This window comes from Ictidomys tridecemlineatus, chromosome 1, assembly GCF_052094955.1.
Source record: "Ictidomys tridecemlineatus isolate mIctTri1 chromosome 1, mIctTri1.hap1, whole genome shotgun sequence".
Taxonomy (NCBI): Eukaryota; Metazoa; Chordata; class Mammalia; order Rodentia; family Sciuridae; genus Ictidomys; species Ictidomys tridecemlineatus.
This window is the reverse complement of record NC_135477.1, coordinates 27,258,775-27,276,355: the sequence shown is the minus strand read 5'-3', so window position 1 is coordinate 27,276,355 and position 17,581 is coordinate 27,258,775. Positions and strand designations below refer to the sequence as shown.

The following is a 17,581-nucleotide window of genomic DNA, read 5'->3' as shown; positions in this document are numbered from 1 at the left end:
CACTTAGCTGCTATAAGTCTGAAAAAGTTCAATTCAATGGGCAGGTTCAGAAAGATTATGAGCAAGATTTCAATGTTCCAAATGTTCTAGGGACTCAAATCATAAGGCTGGCAAACCAGGTTTTTAGGATTATAGCCCAGTGAAGGCTCCATCTCAGCCAGAGAAGTCAGATCTTCCCAGAGGAACCAAGGAATCTGCTTTCAGCTAGTGCTATTCATTGAATACACGAAAGATTGAGTAAAAATAAGTAACATTTAGTTTGTCATTGAATAACCTAATTTGGAAAACATTGATTTAGTCTAACTCTGTTAGCTTAGAAACAGAGGTCCTTAGTCCAGAACGAGTGACCTTCCAAAATCATTTAACCCAGCAGTGGCAGAATCGGGACCTGAACCAGGCCAGGTCTCTAGACTCCCATCAGGATCTTATTCAATGGTACCATGTTGGTCCTTGGAGAATTTTTCCATTGGAAACACACATTTAGCACAGTTTATAAAGGAGTTGGATAAATTAGAGCTCATTTTTTAGCCTTTTAGAACTTTAAAAAATTTTCATTATGGGCTGGGCTTGTGGCTCAGTGGTAGACCGCTTTCCTAGCATGTGTGAGGCACTGGGTTCGATTCTTAGCAACACATACAAATAAATGAATAAGAAAAAGGATCATCAACATTTAAAAAATATATATTAAAAAATTTTTTTTCATTAAAAGCCAGGTACAGTGGCTCACACCTGTAATCTCAGCAGCTTGGGAGGTTGAGACAGGAGAATCGTGAGTTCAAAGCCAGCCTCACCAACTCTAAATAAAATACAAAATAGGGCTGGGGATATGGCTCAGTGGTTGAGTACTCCTGAGTTCAATTCCTGGTAGCAAAAAAAAAAAAAATTTTTTTTTCATTAAAGAACTGAGTTCTTATATGTCCAAGGTTAATTTTCCAATCTTGAGAGGGAAATCTCGTAATACCAGACTTCATGCAGAGTCAGGGCTTGAACTACTCTTGATTACGAAGCCCTCATTGTCTTCAAAATAATTTTGCTTCTTTCAGTGTGAACCTGGACATTATGGAAGGCCAGTTGGTGGCTGTGGTGGGCACTGTAGGCTCTGGGAAATCTTCCTTGATGTCAGCCATGCTGGGAGAAATGGAGAATGTCCATGGGCACATCACCATCAAGGTGAGAGGGAATGCCAATGGAGAAGACATCTGACCTTCAAATATGGGCCATTTAGGGCTGTTTCCTCACAGGGGAGAATATACTAGTAGTTGAGGCCTTCGAGACATCTGGTAGATTTGTGAATAGACTCTCTACCCCATTCCAAACCTATATAATCAGATTCTGGGAATAGGTTCTAAGAATCTGCATTTTTAATGAGCTTCCCATGTGATTCTCATATGTGTAGTAAAGTGTGAAAACTATTCATTAGAGAAGTCTTTCTTCAGAGGGTGGGGATTTCTACCACAGTACCAACAGAAGCAGTAGCAAGAACAAAAAAACAGTGGTCTATAAAATCAGTACTGGCATGGCACTCAACATCAACCCAAAGTCACAATTAATCTTGGGCATTTCACCTCCTTCTTTGAGAACTAGGTCTTTGAGAACACTTGCTCCTATTTCACAAACCTGTCATAGGGTGTTGACTCCTTCATACTCATGACTTTTTTAACAAAAGAAAATGTCTTCATGGCATTTCCATTGGTACTCTGAACTTCCTCAGAGAGCTAAATTTGGAGGAAATTAGAGGTAATTTTGAATTATTAAACCAGTCAATACTTGCACCAAAGAGTCAAGTCTACAGATTTTCAGGAGTTTTCCCTTTAAGATTTTTGTATATTGCCAAATCTTAATCTTTTTTGGGGGGGGGGAGTGGTTACTGGGGATTAAACTCAGGGGCACTTGACCACTGAGCCACATCCCCAGCCCTATTTTGTATTTTATTTAGAGACAGGGTCTCACTGAGTTGCTTAGCACCTTGCTTTTGCTGAGGTTGCTTTGAACTCATGATCCTCCTGCCTCAACTTCCCGAGCTGCTGGGATTACAGGCATGTACCACTGTGCCCAGCCTAAATCTTGCTTTTTTAATTAATTAATTAATTAACTTTTGTATGATGCTGGGGATGGGCTTTGTGTGTGCTAGGCAAGCACTCAACCACTGAGCTACATCCCCAGACATAAAGCTTTCTTTTCACTTATGAGAAAGCTTGTCCTGGGTTGCTTTATGTTGATCCACTTGGAAGTTTTTAAGAAACATCTCTTCTTCCATAGTATACTGATGTGCTTTCCTGATTTACCAATCTCTAATGAGCTAAGTTGCATTAAAAATAATGCACTACAACAGAGATGACTGTACAGATTTAACTTTGTTTCCCAATTCCTTTTGGAAACTTTTTATTGCTAACTCATAACTGAGTGTTTTAAAAATTTATTTGTTCTTTATAAATACACATGACAGTAGAGTGTATTTTGGCATATGGTACATACATGGAGTATAACTTACTCTAATTAGGATCCCATTCTTGTGGTTGTACATGATGTGGAGTTATTCTGGTTGGTTTTCATATACAAGTATAGGAAAGTTATGTTCGATTAATTCTACTGTTTTTCCTATTCTCCCTGCCCTCCCTTCCCTTCATTCCCCTTTGCCTAATCCAGTGGACTTCTATTCTTCCTTTGTTGTAGGTTAGCATCTACACATCAGAGAGAACATATGGCCTTTGGTTTTGGGGGACTGAGTTGTTTTTGTTTTTGTTGTTGTTGATGTTGTTTTTTAACACAGGCATCTGTTGGTCTTTATCTCTCTTCAGATTATATCTGCTCTGTGTACCCCCTGGTGTCTTAATTCTAACCTCTTAGTTTTTGCATCCTAAGATGTCATCTATGGCAATCCCTGAAAGTAGGTCCAATATACTCATTGAGTTGAACTAAAACACTATTCTGGAAGCAGTATGTGCATTCATCTTCTGATTTTCAGGTTTGTGACAAGAAAAATGATAGTCTAAAAAGAGGAGGCTTAATGATGAATTGAATCTTTCTCCCTGGTCAGTTCAATAAATATAAGCACATTCATAAATATCAGATGCTTAAGCAGCCTGACACATAGTTCTTCAAGTCTAACTTCTATTTGTTCCTCCCACTTCTGCCCATCTCATCCTTCAACTCTGCATTTCTGGAGGTACAACTTTCACATGGTCTGATCCTTTCCTGTCTAGGGCACCACAGCCTATGTCCCTCAGCAGTCCTGGATTCAGAATGGCACCATAAAGGACAACATCCTTTTTGGGTCAGAGTTCAATGAAAAGAGGTACAAGCAAGTTCTGGAGGCCTGTGCTCTCCTCCCAGACTTGGAAATATTGCCTGGAGGAGACCTAGCTGAGATCGGAGAGAAGGTACTTGGGACAACAAGATATTAAAGAAAAAAAAAAGAGGATGATGGCAAAGTACATAGAGTAACATAGTTGATCAATATTGCTAGTCGTGTTTGGAACAAACACCAGAAAATGTGTTTGTATTATCTAGCCACAAAATTTTGTGTAATAAGTCAGAATTTTTAAACTTTGTACTTAGAAGCAAATATTGGAATTACATAATCTAAATAAAAGGTGATGAGGCAAAGGACTGAGAGGCTAAGTTAACAATGACTGGCCCTAGATTTACCTGTATTATTAAATGCCTCATGCTATTAAATGACTTTTTATAAAAATAGATTTTAAATAAAAAATTATATTTTCAAGTAACTATACAAGCATAACATTAATTTATTTATAATTTTTTATTCTATATATTTAGAATGTTTTCATCCATTCTTTTATTACTGAAAGTGAATCTTTGGTGGGGTGGGGTGGGGTGGGAGGGCAAGGATCTTGAGGTGCTAGAAGACTAGTAACAGCTCTTGAGTGATTTTGCTTATTAATTCAGCATATATTTATTAAGCAACTATGTGAAAGGCACTATTATAAGTGCTGGGATTATATCCAGGAACAAAATAGAGAAAACATCTGCCCTGGTGTAGCTCTAGATTCTCATGGGGTTAGGAAAGCAACAAAATGTTAAATAAGTAAATTATCTGATAGAAAATATAAATTGTGCATGCCTTTAACTATTGGACTGAAAGTTATTTGCATCCAAGTTATTTATTTGTATAAAGAAGCATAATATGATTTTTATGCTCATAATATTTTCTTGAGGCAGATTTCTTCCTTTTACCCCTCCTTATTAGACTCTGTGAAGTTGGGACTGGGAATAATACTTAATAGAAATTGTTTTTTTCTTCAGAAATTATTATTTTAAAACTTTCTTCTTTTTCTTTTCTTCAGGGTATAAATCTCAGTGGCGGTCAGAAGCAGAGAGTTAGCCTGGCCAGAGCTACTTACCAAAATACAGACATCTATATTCTAGATGACCCCCTGTCAGCTGTGGATGCGCATGTAGGCAAACACATTTTCGAAAAGGTCTTGGGCCCCAATGGCCTGTTGAATGGCAAGGTGAGAGATTATTCAAAGTGATAAAGATCTAAGAGCAAGGGGTTGGGAATCACACACATCTCCCTGGACAGTGATTGTCCGGAAGCAGATTTTCTTATTCACTTGCTCCCTGGGTTCCTGAGGAAAGAGCGAAAGACTGGTCTCCTTATGGACTACCTCAGGAAGGCTTCCATGGTGAGGTCATGGCTTATGCTGGAACTGGCTAATTTAAACCTTATTCTGTGGCTCTGACACTGAGCATCTTAGGATGATTGGCTATAGTAAAAAGTACTATGGACCTGTGGTTATAATAGGAAATGTATTTGGTCTTTGTTCCTAGTTTCTAGCACAGAACTCCTAAAACCCTTGGAATTTTAAGAGTGCTAGGAGGGTCTTTTGTTATTCATAATGAGCCCCTTTGATCACACCTGAGTTTATACTCATGAGATAACTTAGGGTAGAGCCCCTCCAAAGCCTCAAGTTTGGTTACCAGCATGAACACGTGATTAGGTTGGAACTTTCAGCTCTACCCACTGCCCTCCAGGTGGGGTGGGGGTGGAACATGGAGATTGGGTAATAACAATCCATGAACAATGAGATTGGGATAACTTCCAAATTGGTGACCATATCAAGGTATTGGAGGGTGGTGTGGAAAGCCCCACATCCCTCCTCCATAGCTTTCCCTGTGTAACTTTTGTTCTTTTAGTTGTAGATGGACACAATATCTTTATTTATTTATTTTTATGTGGTGCTGAGGATGGAACCCAGTGCCTCACACATGTGAGGCAGGCGCTCTACCCCTGAGCTACAGCCCCAGCACCCCCTACACCTCCTTTTTTTTTTTTTTTAACCTGTGTATCTTTTCCATTGACTGTTCCTGAGTTGTATCCTTTACAAGCTGACAAATGTTTAGGAAGTTTTTTCCTGAGATCTGTGAGCCTTTCTAGAAAATTATGGAATAACAAAAGGGAGTTGTGGGAACCTCCAACTTATAGGCATTTGGTCAGAATTATGAGACTTGGTACCAACATCTGAAGGGGAATGCAATTTTGTGGGACTGAACCTTTAAACTGGGGTTCTGTGCAAACTCCAGATAGTTAGTGTCAAAATTTAATTTTGAATTGTTGGACACTCACCTGGTGTCAGAGAACTGGTCAGTGTCAGGAAAAACCCCAGAGAACTCAACAGTTCACTTGCCAGTGGTGGGACACAGGTCATCCTGCAGGTATTAGAGCTATGCTCTAAGAAGGCGTTTTCCCTGGAACTTTTGCTGGATATGAGAAGATATTCCTGGAAAGGATGGCTAAACCTGAACCCAGAAATAAGACCTAATGCTTATTGAGTATTCCCTATGTCCCTGGCCTGTGCTGAGCCTTTTAACTGCATGGTCTCTTTTGATTCTTGCAATGTCCTTGTCATATAATACAGATGAAGTGGCTGGTGAAAGCCAGTAGAACCGGTTGTGGGAGGAGACCAGACATTCCTTACGATGGGAAAATTGGCATGTGTATCCTAACACAGTGGGCTGAATTGGGGGAGAGCTGACACAGCCCCTCTGCTGATGAGAGCTTTTCCACTGGTGTTGGGCAAGGAGATTCTAACTCTATCTGGCCTGTTCCCTACAAGATTTCTTGAATGCTACTAGTCACAGGACGGCAGAGTTGATGAGACCTGGGCTGCTATTCCGCTGAGGTCCTTCGCCTCTCTGTTGGATCTGTGGATCAGCAGGAACTCTCTGTCTCTCCTATTCCTGGATCTGGCTTGTGTCCTTACAGATTTCTTGGTTTTATTCACTCATGAACTGAATGCCCACCTCAGGCCAGATTTGGGACATGTCTAGATGGAAATATCTGGTCATTGCTCTCATGTAACTTACAATCCAAGGGAGGGGAAGACATTTTAAAAAAAAAAAGCCATAATGTTACAAAACAAGAATTGTTTTAATGGTAGCCTGTACAGACTAAAGTGGGAACATTGGAGAATACCCAAATCTTGTCAGAGGAATTAGAAAAGAGGAGAATGTGTAGGGAAAACCTTATTGTCACTACAGGAAAATATCTCTGAGAACATCCACAATGATAGGAGTCTCATTTCACATATAGGTTCAGGTTTTAAGATGAGATGCTGGGAATGAAAGAAGCAAAATAAGCCAAGTGGTCAGGGCCACATTTTGAAGCAAAGCCCCAGTGTGAATTGACATGTTTTTTCCCTTTTAGAGTAATCCAGGAAGATGATGGACATAGGGTAATCAGCACAACTTAATGTTATTTTTTACAGACTCGACTCTTAGTTACACATAGCATTCACTTTCTTCCCCAAGTGGATCAGATTGTGGTTGTGGGAAATGGCACCATCTTGGAGAAAGGATCCTATAGTGACCTGCTGGCCAAGAAAGGAGTGTTTGCTAAGAATCTGAAGACTTTTATAAAATATTCGGGTCCTGAAGGGGAGGTCACAGGTACGCAAGGAGGATTGGAACAGGTTGGAACTTGGGGTCGGGGTGGAAATGGTAAAATAATATCTACTTCACAAATTGTTTAGTATACAATGAACTGCACTTGGAATTGAATTACTCAGAGATTCAGACTCTGTTCTTCAGTGTTCTGGGTAAAGAAACACAGACATTGAAATTCTGTGCCTAGGCCAAATGGGTGGCTCATTCTGCTCATCTCTCTCTGACACACAATCAAAGGACACTCTTTAAAGGGTACAACTGAAGGTTTGGGTAAGTAACCCTTGTGAAAAGCATACCAGTGGCACAAGGGACTCACTCTCTTTTAGGAATGCTATGCTTCTGTTGATTCAAGTGACACATACCATTCCAACTACCCCAAATTCAACTAAAATCAGTTCCTGGACAACCTCATAAGCTGGTGCTAATAGTGTGATATCAAACTCTTGGTAAGCTTTAACAAAGGAACCTTGATTAATATACAAAAAACACTGGGTTTTGAATCATAAAAAATAGTGTCAGTTATATAGAATCACAGCATTCCATGGGAACAGCCCCTGATATCACTACCATTTGTTTATTGTTTAGCTCCCATCAACAGTGGAGCCCTTTTTACTAGCATGTTATTGTTTTTGTTTTGAGACTTGGGACTTAGTGGCATGAAGGGAGGGTAAGTTGAGCTATATTAATATTTGTTCTGTGACTTAGCTTCCCAGTTAACCACTGTAACAAAATACCACAAGTCTGGATGACTTAAACGAAATAGACGATTGCTATGAGGATGAGCTCAGTGGTTAAATGGCCCTGGATTCAATCCTCAGGGAGGAGAGAGAGAAAGAGAGAGAGAGAGAGAAAAAGAGAGAGAGAGAGAGAGAGAGAGAGAGAGAGAGAGAGATTGATTGATTATTGCTCACACTTCTAGAGGTAGAAGGGCATGAGCAAGGTGTTGGCAGGATTTGTTTTTTCTTAATGTGCTAGGGGAAGACCCATTTGAGGCCTGTCCTCTAGTTTCTGGTAGTTGACTGGTAATCATTGTAGTGCTATTTGCTGTTGTTTCTTCTATTTATTTGTTTAGTTTTCTGAGCTAATTTAATGAAGTTTGTGCCATTTGTCATATGTGGCCACTGAAATCTCTGCTTGGTTGGCATAGTGGTCACCTATTGGTGAGACAGAGATTTCCTTGGATGCCTGGCACCAGTAAGTCTCATAGCCGTTGCTGAGAGGCTGTGTATGTTGGTGCATAGCTTCAGCACTGTGACAGTTTATATCAGTGCCTTAGCCTTTACTTCCTCAGTGAAATGAAGGTCATCTAACAGTTAATGGGATTGATAATTTCATTATTATTTTTTGTGGTACTAGGGATTGAACGCAGTGGTCCAATCTACCACTGAGATAGGGCCTTGTTAAGTTGCTGAGGCTGGCCTCAAACTTATAATCCTCCTGTATCTGCCTCCTGATTTACTGGGAGTACAGACATTGCCACCATGCCCGGTTAGCCTCTGCTTCCTGCCTGCACAAAGTAACAAGATCAATCTGAAGTGAGACACTAGGGCCTTCTGCAATCTTTCCTGGGCATATTCATAGCCCTACATATGTGTGTGGCATCCTAGATTGCCAGGAATATATCAGAGGTATCAAAGTCCTCTGTGGAGGACATCTCATTCCCCAAATTTTTTCCATTTAATTTTTTGATCAGTTTCTTATGGCCTCAACTGTTACCATCCCCTCAGGCAGCTGTGATGTTAAACAGTTGCTGCTGATTGTTTGAACTAGCTCTGAGGTCAAATAAAGACAAGTCTTGTGAATGGAGGTTTTCAGGGAGTTCTAGACAGGTGAGATAATGGCAATTCACCGCCAGTGGTTTTTGTTTTGTTTTGTTTTGTTTTGTTTTTTAAGGGGAGGAGGCGTTCTAAACTTACTCTATTTCCTTAAGTGGCTGCTGGGCTGCTAGGTATTATGGCCACCATAATTTTATGGCTGTTGGCTTTCTAGGATACAGCAGCTGGAGAGAGAGAAATGGAAATAGGGCAACTTAAACCACTATAAGGTGGACTGTTGTTGCCAAGACCCAGTCATTAAAAAAAAAATAATTGATCCTTTATCGTTGCAACTCTTTGGTTAATTTCAGAGTTCCGAAACAGTTGATGCTGACAATGTTTTTTAACAGTATTCTCATTGCTTTTGTGGAGGAACAGATTTCCAGAGATCCTTATTCTACTATTTCCACGAATTTCCATATCATATTTTACATTTTATTTTACTTTCAGGGTATGCTTTTTAAAATGTTTTCAATAAATAAGAGCTTCTTATATTCTTTGAACTTCAAGATTTAGCATTTCCAACTTATAATCATCTCTTTAGGCAATTCTGGGAATGGCGACTCTTCTGTTTATCTACAATAATTCTTAAAAGTTCTTTCCTGCTCCACAGGAATTTTTGTCTCTGGGCTTTTCTTCTCCTATTGTAGCCTATTTGTACATCTGAGATCCCTGTGTGGAATCCAACAAGATCAGAGAAGGCTTCTCTGTCCTCATTCTGTCTGTTCCTTCTGTGTGAACACCGTGCCGTCTCCCTAACCTCTAACGTGTCTCTCTAGTCAATGAGGAGAGTGAAGAAGAAAATGACGACGGTGGGCTGATAGCTGGCGTGGAGGAACTGCCCGAGGAAGCTGCCTCCTTGACCATGAAAAGAGAGAACAGCCTCCGTCGAACACTGAGCCGCAGGTACACCACTGATCCAGCCGGCAGCCTTTATCACTCCCTATTTCCGTTTGATCTCTTTTTTTCCGTGGGATTTTCCTGAGAAGAGGGATGCCATGGGCTCTCCTAGCTCTTCCTTCGTTTCCTAGTATGAAGGGCTAGGCTTGTGTCCATTTCCCACAGCCATCTGCTTCCATGCCAGCAGAGTGACTGTGACCTCAGTTTGCAAGAAGACCCCGAGGAAGCATCCACATGCTCAGGGGAGTTTCCCTCTGTCTCTCAGCTCCAGGTCCAGTGGCCGGAACCAGAAAACCCTGAAAAACTCGTTGAAAACTCGGAATGGGAGCGCCCTGAAGGGGAAGGAAGGAGTAGTACAAGGGCAAAAGCTAATTAAGAAGGAATTCATGGAAACTGGAAAGGTGAACACCACCCCCCAAAAAAATATCATGGGAGGGGATACAGGGTTTAGAATCTGAACATTTTAAAAATCAGTTTAAACTCGATTACTTATCTATGGGAAAATATGTTCAATTCTTTTGTAATTCTTCAGATTCATTATTAAAACAACACAGGCTGTAGGCCTTCTATGAAGATGACATGTTCCTTGTAAATATCCTCACTCCATCCTACATGAGTGCTTGATTCCCATTCTGATATGTAGAGAACAACAAAACTGTTTTGAGATGCTGTTCTAGAAGCCCGGAAACTAACGTAGCAGACCCAGAGTACACAATTCAAAATTAAGGAGACTTTAAACAAATTCCAAATTATACCTGCTCCTCTTAATTCCCTCTAGATGTCCATTAATAATCAGATGGATGTTTACCCTGCATTTGCAATTCAACATGGATCTCTTATCCTAGCCTAGTACAGGGATGATGACCACAAATTGACAAATTTGGCTACTTGCAAACTTTTCCCAAGAGCATCCACTCCTCCTTGTGATTGCTTTTTTAGATAATTCCAACAACAACAAACAAAAAACCACATTAGGGCATCTACTAACATTGGTGGGGGCTTTGCAGGTGAAGTTCTCCATCTACCTGAAGTACTTACAAGCAGTAGGATGGTGTTCAATATTCTGCATCATCTTTGCCTTCATATTGAATTCTACGGCTTTTATTGGATCCAATCTCTGGCTCAGTTCTTGGACTGGTGACTCTCAAGCCTTCAATGGCACTAACTATCCAACCTCTCAGAGGGACATGAGAATTGGGGTCTATGCAGCTCTGGGAATAGCACAAGGTACGTCTGACAGCTACAACAGCCTGTACTTTGCTTGTCCTGGGCATAAATCTTCAGAGATTTCCATGTATGGTGCTAACAAAATTTGGTTCCATTCCTAGGTATATCTGTATTTATAGGAACTTTCTTGAGTGTGTATGGTTGCAACCATGCATCAAAAATCTTGCATGAACAACTGTTGAACAATATCCTTCGAGCACCCATGAGTTTTTTTGACACAACACCTACAGGCCGGATTGTGAACAGGTTTACTGGTGTAAGTATCTCAAGGGCTATACAGTGATGTGTTTATATACTGAGGATCTTTCTATTTCTGATAAGAAGGAATTCTTGTGTACCCCCTAGACTGTTCTTTTGCCTTCTCAGCATGCAGATATTTCTTGAGCACCTCCTGTGAAGTCCTAAAGATCCTAGGGATACAGGGATACAGGGATACAGCTCTGGCCCTTCTGTCACTTACATCTAATGAATAAGACAGCCCAAAACATAAAGGATTATGATAGAATGTGGTAAAACCAGTAACCACAGTGTGTACAGGTGTTCTGGGAGTACAAAGGAATGATGGAGAAATGAGATAGTAGCTCAACCTGGATGACTGAAATGGAAAATGTCAGAAAAGGTGAGACTTGAGTTCAATCATAGAAGTAAACCAGGGAGTTGATGAGGGGAGTTGAACCAGGGTAAGAAGGATTATTCTGCTGAGTAAAAAGCATAATTAACAGCACTGTCATTGGGACAGTGATTAAAAGTGATAGGAGGATCATCTTTTGCTTCATATCTGCTGTCATTCCTGAGGCTTCCATCTTTGATGATTTAAGAACCAGGGAGTGAGGTCTGAATGTGGATTAGAGCTATCTATGTTTTAAGGAGGTTCTCAAACTTTCCATCTACCACAGATGCTGGAACCATTGGCATGTGTTCGTTCATCCAACGTTTACTGAGTGCCTTTTTATGGAGCCAAGTACTGCACTAGGCACTCAATAAATGTTATGATTATAGATGACTATGAACCATGAACCAGACCTAATTCACTGAATTTTTTTTAATGCATATGAGTGGAAGTTTCAGGAATACGGCAGAAACCAGGCAATTCTGAAGGATATTCAAGCATCAGCACAATTTTTTATTTATTTACTTGAGAGTTCATTTTATAAAATGTCTGAGAAGCTCTGAACCCTTTTTGTTTGGCCTTGGAACAGACACAGGAAGGGTAGCTCATACTTCACAGCCAGGTTCTAGAGATAACAGCAACCACTTCAAAAGTGGGCAGGTAACTGGTTCCCATTTGTCACCTTCCTGTGGGGTAGAAATGAGGAGCAGATTGTCATTGGAGACCACTTCCATGCACTCTCTTCTCTAAATGGAACCTAAGCAAGCATAAACTTTTGGATGGGGATTTTGCAAAGATTGCATAGTCTTCCCCATCAAGGTATCTGATTAATCTTCTGGAAAAGAGAATGTGTGAGTTAGTTAGGCTGTAGTCGTATTTTGCTGACTGCATTTCATGAAAAAAAAATAGAAACTATCATTAATCATATAGTAAGTTTTGCAGGGGAGGTGGCTCAAGCTTATAAATGGGATTTTGATCTAGGGTTTTCTGAATCAGTGGCTGTCTTTAAGAGGAGAAAGAGTAGAAGAAAGAAAGATGGGGAATCTGTGCTAGGTAAGGATCAAAAGTGATCTGCATAGAACTGACAGCTGGTGAAGATTTCTTGTTTTTTGCCAACTCTTGACATTGTTACATAATTGCATTCTGATACAACTTTGAGAAAGGTAGATTAGACTAAGGAGTCATCCCCAATTCAGAGCTCTCCTGGAAGAATATTATCCCTGATGCAATCTGGGGAAACTCCAGAGATAATTTAGACTCACCTTAGCACTCACAGATAGAATCAATATAATCCTCTAAGAAAGCTGGGCAAGGGCAACCTAAGATATAAGCCAGGCTTCCTGAGTATGCTCCAAACCATCCTTCCATCCATTAATCTTATCATTTTAAAATTTATTTTGCATGGTATGAAAATAATATGGCAGTAAGACCCCTCTATCACCTCTAGGTTCCTTAGCTGGAACTCTGGCCAGTCAGGAATCATGTTCAATCCCTTTCCCCTGAGGCTCTATGCTTGGCAGAGGAAACAACTTCCCAGGATAGGATGGTACTTCAGTCAAGGGTGGGTGACAGGGTTTGTTAACTGGAATTTCCCAACAAATGTGTATTGAATCCCAGACTCTCTGTTCTAGGTACTCCATAGAATTAGGACCTTTATAAGGTTAGAATAGCTCAATTGGTTAGTTATTAGAGAATGATTATAAGCCTCTATTGGTTTATAATAATTATGAATTGTTTAATAAATTTGATGGATGATGAGTGAAAATCTTTATCAACTGTACTAGAAAAGGTGAAGAATGACTGCTGGGTCTGTCTGGAGGTACTTTAAAAAATGAGGAAGTTATAAAAATGAGATTTCTTATTAGGATGAGTAGTATAATCTATTGCAAGTGAATATCTTAACAAGATTAAATGAAGGAGTGTCAGGAAACCCAGAATTGAACAGATGCCTCTCTGGAACCAGGAAGATATCCAGTGTCTAAAATATTCTTTGGTTCATCGTCTGTCCTAACTGTATTGTTAGGATATTTCCACGGTGGATGACACTCTCCCTCAGTCCTTGCGCAGCTGGATTGTGTGCTTCCTGTCAATAATCAGCATCATCGTCATGATCTGCATGGCCACCCCTATCTTCGTCGTCATCGTCATTCCTCTTGGCATTATTTATGTGTCTATTCAGGTACATTTGGAAATGGGTAGGTCTGCCTTTCTCTCTGCTCATTAAAGCCAGGATCCTTTCTGAGACTCCTCTCTTTTGTGTGTGACTAGTCACTTCTCTCCAGCATCTTTGCCATTTCATCATATATCTTGATACCCAGGAGCCCACAGGCCACTGTCTGAAGCTCAATTGTCAGCATCAACTGGTACATTATGGTTCACAGCATTTCACAGCCTGACTACCTACCCCCAGAACCTTAAGTGGAATGGATTTATGTTTAGGTTCAAGACCACTCTGAGATTAGCTCTGGACAACTTCTTGCAGCTCCATAAGAACTCCATGATGTTAGGACATTTCTAGAAGAACTTGTCATGGCTGCTTCCTCTTTTGATTTTGGGTAGGCAGCTTTACTTAGAGATGTCTGTTAGCAGGAGCTAGATCTCTTCATTTAAGGGCACTTCTAGTTTCATTGGGGTATCTCTGGATGGTTTAGGCTCAGTTTCAACATATTTCTTAAGGGAACAGATAGCTTGGGAGCCAAGCTTCACAGAAAAACTAGAAGGGACTTTAAAATGGCTATAATAAAAAATGATGAGGAGAGGGAAGCTGTGAGAAGCGCTTTTGTGCCACTAGCTGCCTTTGTGATGAATTCTTAACCTAGAGAAAACCATTTTGAAGACTCTGCAGTCTTGGGGGGGGGGCTTATGACCTTGTGATCTGTAGTAAGATGGCACCCGTTTGGGTCTATGGAGTTCCACAGGTGCACCAGCGTCTTCATAATAGCCTTCTGATGGCCCATTACAATTCAGCAAATAAGAGACAGGGTTATTTGAGGAAACTTCCAGATATAACATTTTGCATTCCATCAAATAACTCTCAAATGCCCAGTTATTCTTAGGTTTCAACAAATCCTCACAGAATCCAGTAGCACTACTAATCTATTCCATCATTCCTTGCCCTTCAAGCCATGGAGATTCTTTCTGCATTCTGTTATATCCAGCTCATTCTGACACCCTCAACATTCTGCACATTTCCAAAACTATTTTACCTTCACACACTATTGAGGTATGATTTTGGTTACTCAACTGATTCTGCTCTTCAGTATTATTCATACCTTGTATTCCTTTCTCTGGCCATTTGCTGCCCATTCCCACTTTAAATTCCTTAGGTCCAAATATCCTTTACAAAATCCTTTTGTAGACCATTTATGTAACCAGCATAGAAACTTTCATTTGGATAACATATGCAGATGTCAGGGGGAGAATATGGACAAGGTGCTCAACTCTTGTAGTTTTGAAAGTCAAACTCCTGAGACTAAGGTGTGGTCTCCTCACTTTTATCTTCCTCTGTTCCCCACCAACTGCAGTCTTTCTATTGCCCTCTTCCTCGGGCCTCTTTCCTCCTTCTTCTAGCCAAAGATTCAGGTTTCCTTCATGTTCAGATGTGGGCTGGTTCCCCAGTGAGGAATGTTGGGTCATGTCCAGAGGGAAGATGTACAGGATATGCAACAGGATCATGTGGTTGACTCTTCACTTTTTGTGTTCAGGTATTTTATGTGGCTACCTCCCGCCAGCTGAGACGTCTGGACTCTGTCACCAGGTCCCCCATCTATTCTCATTTCAGTGAAACCGTATTAGGTTTGCCTGTTATCCGTGCATTTGAGCACCAGAAGCGATTTAAAAAACAAAATGAGGCGGGGATCGACACCAATCAAAAATGTGTCTTTTCTTGGATTATATCCAACAGGTGAGGTTTCCCCAGGTATGATTCCAAATGTGTGCTTCTGGGCTCTGCATGTTTGTCATTAGCCATGCAAGGGAGGACAGGCATGACCAGGGTGTAAAGCTCATTTTGGCCACACACACCTGTCATGCTATGTAATAGAAAAAATCATGAGCTTTGGCACCAGAGACTGGGTCCCTAGGCCAGCTCTGCCATTTTCCATGCTAAGTAAATTGCTTGACCTTGCTAAGGAAAATCTAAGTCCCTTTGCTTTCACAATGGCTAGGACACAACTTGCTGATAGGGTTGTGGTGGAAGTCAAACGCCACTTCTGAGCATTTGGTAGCCCACCTATAAGCCCTGGATAAACTGAACATTCTCCACTTGCTTCCTTGAGAATGGATAAGAGATTCTCCATAGACATGATATTTTTTTTTTTTACGGTGGTGAAAACAGTAGAGGTTGGAGAGAGGAAAGTTGAGAATTTTTAGGTAAATCTATTGATGGCAGAAATGGAAAGCTCACATTCTGTGAGGCAAATCCCTGAGCACTGTGAGCATCATAGACCCTGGGAAGCAATGTCCTTGAAGGAGAACAGTCTTGTCAGGAAGGAACAATTCTTGAGTAGTTTCCAAAGTATCTTCGTATTGAGGGTAGGTAAATGATGGTCAGTGTTATTTGGAACATTGGGAGGTCAGAGATTTGATCATAAAGATATTCGATTTCTTACCGGCTTTCTAAAAAGGAAAAGGAATATAAGTAAATCTTATTGGACCCCCATGATGGAATATGTACCATATTTATTTGTACACATGCTAGAATCATTGATGCAAACTTCCATTTTATTTGAGAAAGTCAATTTTCATAAGCTATGTCTATATTACATGTATTCTGTAGTTCTCTACAAAGTCCCCCTGTATCTCCCTGTGATGGAATTCACACTTACGTTCCCTCCACTCCTAGCTTCTCTGCCTCGTAAAAATACTCAAGTCAGATGGGGTACACTGAACCTTCGTGTGGTGCTTGTTTTTAACCATACATCTGGATTCACTACGGCATTGCTTTCTTGGCCTGATCAAAATAAATCACTTATAGCATTTGCTTAAAATGCATGCTCTTAAACCGCATCCTAGGTTCCTGAGCCAAAATCTCCTAGGGAAGGGTCCATGAATTTTTCACATGAATCTATAATGTAATATTTTTAACAATTGCTTTTCTTATAATTTGGTGACTTTGGGAGACATTGTACTATAGGATCCCTTAGTTAGTAAACTCTTCTCAGACATGCCATTTATTATCTTAAAAAAAAAACAATTTAAAGGACTTTTAGGAACATATTCAGATATTCCTAGATCAAATTGTGGCACCTTCTCAGAGCACAGCCCTACCAAATCACACCCTCTGAGAATGTTCTGTGAACCCCAGGGTACTGGTCAAGGTAAGGAAGTAGAGATCGATGACACCTCTCTCTCTCTGGTTCTGTTGCCCTGCAGGTGGCTTGCAATTCGCCTGGAGCTGACTGGGAACCTGATTATCTTCTTTTCAGCCTTGCTGCTGGTTATTTATAAAGACACCCTGAATGGGGACACTGTGGGCTTAGTTCTGTCCAATGCCCTCAATGTGAGTTTGAAGGCTGGGTGTTTGAGTAAATTCATACACTTATTCTTAAACTGAATCTGGAGTATATCGTACAGTTGAAACTAGGAGAAACTGAGATTTGAGCCCTGGCTCCATCTCTTTCTTACCCCTACCCTACTCAAGAAGGCACTATATCACTTAGGAAAAGGACAAAAATAAGCTGGTTGTGGTGTCACACACCTGTAACCCCAGTTACTTGGAAGGCTGAAGCAGGAGGATCACAAGGTCAAGGCCAACCTCAGCAACTTGGTGAGACCATGTCTCAAAATATGGGACTATAGTTTAGTGGTAAAGAGTTCCTGGGTTCAAACTCCAGTACTGCAAGAAAAAAAAAAAGACATAAATGTTGTTGCCTTAGGGCTTAAGAAGGCAACTTATGTTTCAATTTAATATTCTCCTGTGTTTTTGCTTTTGGTTGGTTCCCTTAAAAAGAGATAATTAAATTTCTCCTCTAGAATATAGCAGTAATCAGAAAATCCTTTGGACAAATAATTCTGTGATATAAGTTCGTGCTTACATCACAGAACAACTGGAGCTAACAGTGATAGTCTGATAAACCATATAATGTATCTCACAGCACCACCCCCAGCATGACTGGGGATA

General features: G+C 40.5%; 1 protein-coding gene across 3 annotated transcripts in view; it reads left to right on the top strand.

Annotated features, from left to right (window-relative positions):
* Abcc2 (ATP binding cassette subfamily C member 2) overlaps nt 1-17,581 on the top strand; it is a 52,583-nt gene that overhangs the window by 23,887 nt on the left and 11,115 nt on the right. For all 3 annotated transcript variants that reach the window (XM_078028008.1, XM_040273099.2, XM_005335231.5), the window contains 11 exons: nt 1,044-1,170; nt 3,204-3,380; nt 4,308-4,475; nt 6,732-6,912; nt 9,503-9,629; nt 9,889-10,024; nt 10,631-10,850; nt 10,952-11,106; nt 13,484-13,639; nt 15,165-15,364; nt 16,834-16,960. In XM_078028008.1, coding sequence (XP_077884134.1) covers nt 1,044-1,170; nt 3,204-3,380; nt 4,308-4,475; nt 6,732-6,912; nt 9,503-9,629; nt 9,889-10,024; nt 10,631-10,850; nt 10,952-11,106; nt 13,484-13,639; nt 15,165-15,364; nt 16,834-16,960 — 1,774 coding nt within the window. The remainder of the gene's footprint in view (nt 1-1,043; nt 1,171-3,203; nt 3,381-4,307; nt 4,476-6,731; nt 6,913-9,502; nt 9,630-9,888; nt 10,025-10,630; nt 10,851-10,951; nt 11,107-13,483; nt 13,640-15,164; nt 15,365-16,833; nt 16,961-17,581) is intronic.